The 5,423-nt window shown below is 52.2% G+C and overlaps 1 protein-coding gene across 1 annotated transcript; it reads right to left on the bottom strand.

The window, feature by feature from the left end:
- Positions 1-1,679: 1,679 nt before the first annotated feature.
- RAP2B (RAP2B, member of RAS oncogene family) lies at positions 1,680-3,534 on the bottom strand. The gene has a single exon (XM_030844610.3). The coding sequence runs from the start codon at positions 3,031-3,033 to the stop codon at positions 2,482-2,484; it is 552 nt and encodes a 183-aa protein (XP_030700470.1). The 5' UTR covers positions 3,034-3,534; the 3' UTR covers positions 1,680-2,481.
- Between the last annotated feature and the right edge of the window lie 1,889 nt (positions 3,535-5,423).

The following is a 5,423-nucleotide window of genomic DNA, read 5'->3' on the forward strand; positions in this document are numbered from 1 at the left end:
ACGGCCTTAGGACCAAACCCAGACAGAATTCCCTATTCCTTCTCTGTGCTGGAATTCTGAGATGTCACCTGGGCAACGGACACAATATTTTAAGGCAAGATATGTTAATACAGCTTTAAAAAAACCTGTGGCCTGTAATTTCTTTTGGCTTCCTCAACAGAATAAATCCCTTTGTCAAAAGACCCTTCAAAAGACTTCATCTACACTTCATGGACCTAAGATATATCAAGTGCTCTTGATATATACAGTTATACACCTTCTTTTATTCTATGGAGATTATATTAGTAAAGTGGCCCTTAGGAAAAATAAAATACAAAATCAAAAGCTCACACTGCCTCCTGCTGTTAGAAGGAAAATTTCATGAGGTCAAAATGGTCCACAAACTGCACAGTGTAATGAGAGCAAGAGGCTTGTCTTAGTTTTTTCTTTTTCTCTTCTTTTGTAATCTAATGATCTATTTCCTAATCAAAGCCTCAAAAGGGTTGAGATACTGTCCACAACCCATACAAATGTACTGCAGAACACACTACAAGGTATGACTTCAGAATTGAAAATCATCTTCCCCAAACATGCTTTCAACTGGATAGGTGTTTTAAACAAAACAAAACACAACTAAAGAAGAATAAAGGAAGAAAGAAAAAAGAAAATTAAAAGCACTACCCTGTCTGACCAGGTGGATGGTTACTCTCCCAGATCTAAGGCAGTCTTAGCAGTTGGTTTCTCCCCTTCCTAGAGAAATAAACTATTCCAAGTCAGCAGAACAGATTCAATATCCAGCTCATCTTATAGTCAGAGGATTATCACCATACCCCAGGGCTTCCTAGACTTTGATGATTTTTTTCCATTATTTAAGGAGTTGGGAGTAATGTCACCCAACTTGTGACTGAGACACTTCTCTCTTCAAAATTCAACAAACCACTCTTGAGGGCACCATGTACCTGCCCCTGTCCACCTCAATCATGATACTGTATTAAATCACTGAATATGAAACACAGAAACACAAACAATAATTTGGATTTGTTTCTTTAAAAATGATGTTTGTATTAAAAATCTTAAAATGAAGAGACAATGATTAAACGTGTGTCTGGAATTAGAAATTACAAATTGTTAGAATTCTCTCAGTACATCACAACAGTAAAATTTTGCTCTTTGCTTCTGGAGGAACACCCTATAACAGAAAACCAAACATTAAAAAAAAAATTATATAAAAGGGGAGCTAAATACCTGAACATTGAAACAAAATGAAGCAAAAAATTTAAAAAAGAAAAAAAAAAAACCATTGCAAGACAAGTAAATTACATTTAAAAGGAAATAATAAAAGAAATTCACCAAACAACAGGCCCTATTGTCCTGGCTCCTTCAGGAAGATTACTGAAAGGAAACTGGGAAGTGGTTTGGGGGGAATAGCAGATTCTGGGATCTGGTGGGAAGTTCACAGGTTGGCACCGGCTGGAACAGCTGAGTTTTGAAGGCACTCTGCAGACACAGGGGTGCTGGGGGCCCTGAATCACATTTATGAAGTCCTTGTACTGTATTTTAAAGAGCTAGTCATCAACACCTTGTTACTGCCAACCAATAAGAACAAAAAAGCTAAATCTAAAAAACCAAACAAACAAACACACACACAACAGTACACACAAAAATGTGCAGATCTGTAACATTTTTTTTCACAGCTGATTAAAAAAAAAAAAATACTACCATTCTCCCCCAGACTCCCCTTGGATACAGTAGGTAAACAAAATAGATTTTTTTTTTCCACAAATATCAGCAGACACTTTCTGGCACCCCACACTGTATTGGCATCAGTGTTAACAGTCCCAGTTCAGATGTGCAATACTTCAGATTGGATATACTGTAACAAGAATCCAACTTTGCATAGACATCCTCAGAATCGCAGTCACGGGGTTGCCCTTCCAAGCTGGCAGAAAAGGAACCCGATCTTAATTTCCAGCTACTCCTGGAAAACAAGGAAAAAACAAAAGTTTCTTCCTCTCATCCTGCTCCTTCATTTGGTTCTCCCGGACTTCCTTCCGTGTATTTAAAACTTGGAACTAGAAAAACGGTTGTTGAAAGAAAAAAAAAAAGAATTCCCCCTTTTCCACCTTCTCCCCATCCTCTTCCTCCCCCACCCCATTTTTTTTCCAGGCTGAAACTTTCGCTTGCCGCTGTCAAGCTGCCATACTGCGCCGCAACGGCTGCTTCAATGGGGAAATATGCGTCAACCAAAATCAATGAGAAACGTACATGCTGCAAAGAGCCACATTTCCACCGGGTCTCGGATGGTCCTGACGGGACACCCCCTCGGACACGGGTCAGAGGAAGGGGACGCGGCCACGGCGGCCAGCCGGGCTCCCGGGACACCCCGGCTGATGCAAAGTCGTCTCCAATCTCAAAGCAAGAAGAGAAATCACATTTAGAAGAATCGGGTGCGTTTGGCTTTTGTGCGCAGAGCGCGGCCGGCGCGCGGCAGCCGCGGGCGCCTCAGAGGATCACGCAGGCCGAGCAACAGCCCTCGTCGCCGTTGGGCTGAGCCGCGTAGTTCATCTGCCTCACGATCTCGGCGAACAGCTCGTCCACCGAGGCTTTGTTTTTGGCCGACGTCTCCATGAAGGGGCAGCTCCACTCCTCGGCCAGGGCCTTGCCCTCGCCGAACGAAACCTCGCGCTCGCCCTCCAGGTCCACCTTGTTGCCCACCAGGATCATGGGCACGCGCTCGTACCGCTTCACGCGGATGATCTGGTCCCGCATGGGCTTGATGTCCTGGAAGCTCTGCTGGTTAACAAGGCTGTAGACGAGGATGAAGCCCTGGCCATTCTTGATGTACAGGTCCCGCATGGACGCGAACTGCTCCGTGCCCGCCGTGTCCAGAATCTCCAGCACCGACGGCGACGAGTCCACCTCAATCTCTTTGCGGTAGAAGTCCTCGATGGTGGGGTCGTACTTCTCGATGAAGGAGCCGGTCACGAACTGCACGGTGAGCGCGGACTTGCCCACGCCGCCCGAGCCCAGCACCACCACTTTGTACTCTCTCATGGCTCCGTCGGCGCTCTTACCGCGCCAGCCGCGGCCCCGTCGGGGCTGCACGCCGGAGGAAGGCTGGGCTTGGCGGCTGGACTTCTCCCCGTCCTCAGCTTCGCAGGAAAAACTAAGGAGAGGATGGCAGAGGAGCGCAAGGCGCGGAAACCACCAAGCGGGGACCGGGGGCCGACCTGCAGCGGCAGCGCGTCCCTGCGGCGCGGGTCCGGGGCCCCGCAGCAGCCCACGGCGGCAGCGGCAGCCTGGGCGGCGGAGCGGGAGGACAATGCCGGCAGCCGGTGCGAGGCAAGGACTGCAGCTTCTCGCCGCGGCAGCCCAGGAAGGCGAGAAGGCGGCGGCGGCGGCGGGCTGCGGAGGCGGCTGCTAATTGCGCGCCGGGCCGGGACGCGCGTGGCATGAGTCCCCGCAGATCGTGCGCCCACCGCCGCGGCCCATCGAGCTCTCTCCCGCAGCCTCCGCGGGGCGAGGGCTTCCTACTCGCCGCGCGCAGCCCAGCTCTCCCCGCCCCGGCGAGCATGCCCAGTGCGCCGCCGCCGGCCGCGCCCGCCGGATCCCACGCTCCTGGTTTTCCGGAGGGCCGGGCGGGGGTGGGGCTGTGGGTGGGGCTCGAGATTTGATTCAGGACTAGCGGATTCGCGATAGGCGTTAGTCTAGGAGCCGGAGAAGAAATGTGTGTGGGAGGGGGGGAAGGTGTGTGTGGGTGTTAAGAGACCGGCTGGGAGAGCGCCAGTGGGAGGACGAAGACCGTCTTCTTTTCGCGGCTTTGGGGTTAGTGCATAGGGGTCCCGGCTCTGCGAGAAGCGGGTGGGCGCGGCGGGCCACCCCGGGGTTGGGGTGGGCTGGCCTCTTGCCACCTCCCTTTATCCAAAGCTCGTGGACTCCACTCCCCGGCCGGCCGGCTGGTGTGCATCCCGGGACCGAGACCCAAAGGACATTTGGGGGTATGACTGGCAGGCGGAGCATCTTCCCCCACTCAAGGCGCGGCCCTTTCTACCCGGCCTTCTCTGGCCGACTCTTCTCGTACTTCATCCCTCGGACAAAGAAAAGAGGAACACTGGGTCTGAAACCCTGTCCCCACGAGGGAAGGTGCAGCGTCTAGTGACCACATTGGTCTCCGGGCTGGGACTTGGCGGGCCCCACCCACCTCCCCACTCAGCTGTGGCCAAAACCCGGAGAGCGGATCACAGCCCGATCCAGAAGCGGCGGCGGCGGCGGCGGCGGCCGCAGCTAGTCAGGGCATGCTCAGTGGGCAGAGCAGGTTTTGGGGCTTGGAAGTAGGAAGCTTGTGCACCACACACCCACACTCCAGCTCAGATTACCTCTCCCAGACTCAGGACCCATTGGCCCCGGGGCGCAAATCTCACACCCTCGAGTGTTCTCCCATTGGCTACTGCCAAGGTTTTATCAGTTTGGGCTGCTTCATTGGCTAAAAAGTAGCCTCCGCTCGTGATTGGTTATTTATAGAGATTGAGTTGAGAGGCGGAGGCACAGCTGTTCTTTCTCTGCTGCTCCCCCGCCCCCTTCCTCCCACTTCCCCAAGCTAGTCGTTTCGAAGCTAAGAGTGAAAAAATAAGGAATTTAGGCGGAGAGCTCAGAGCTAAATATAGTCCTTTGTTGGTGTTTTCAAGAGAGTCTGACTTTTTGGTGCCCAGTCACGACTATCCATTAAATGGAGCTGGTTACAGTTCTTGGTCCTCAAGAAACAACAAAGTTTGCAAGGTGTTTTTTTTGTTTGTTTTTTTTCTTAGGGAGGGGGAGGGGCTAGGATGTGGAAATGAGCCACTGAATTCAGCTCACCCGGTGGGGTGGGGGAATGCCCAGGCTTGCCTTTAGAAAACGTCTTTGCTTTGGGGCGGGCATTCGCAACACTGGGCTCGGCTCGCACTCGCGGGAGGTACCAGGGGGATGCCTTGACTTGTTCCGGGTCTCTCTCCTTCCTCACGAAGAAGAGATGTCAAGACCTGTCAAAAGACTTAGCGATACTAGCGTGAGCCCCAGGGCGAAGGGGTTGGGAGGGGACCGAGCTGCTTCAATCCTGGCTCCATATCCTGTCGACGCCACTTCCCACTGGTTTAACCGTCCGCACTGCAGGGATAAATCAAGCAGCGTGCTAACGCTTGGTTTCAATGCCTTAGTCCTGCCGTGACTCAGGGCTACGTTTGCCAGTTAACCTTCTCCGAACCCCTTGCCGTAGCTTGTAGTATGCGCGGCTGCAGCGTGAAGTCTTGGCCAAGGGACCCGGCGGGGCTCGGGCAGCAGCCAACGCCTTGGGTGGGGTAGGCGGAGCCCATTCCTGCGCCTGGCCCCGCTATTAGAGGAGAGAGGGGTTATCAGAGTGCTTGGCTATAGTTATGCTTATATAATTCTCCAGAAACCTTTCAAGGCAA

The sequence above is a fragment of the Globicephala melas genome, chromosome 4 (genome assembly GCF_963455315.2).
Source record: "Globicephala melas chromosome 4, mGloMel1.2, whole genome shotgun sequence".
Taxonomy (NCBI): domain Eukaryota; kingdom Metazoa; phylum Chordata; class Mammalia; order Artiodactyla; family Delphinidae; genus Globicephala; species Globicephala melas.

Coding starts and splice junctions, on each gene's coding strand:
- RAP2B (XM_030844610.3), bottom strand. CDS start 3,033: ATGAGAGAGTACAAAGTGGTGGTGCTGGGCTCGGGCGGCGTGGGCAAG.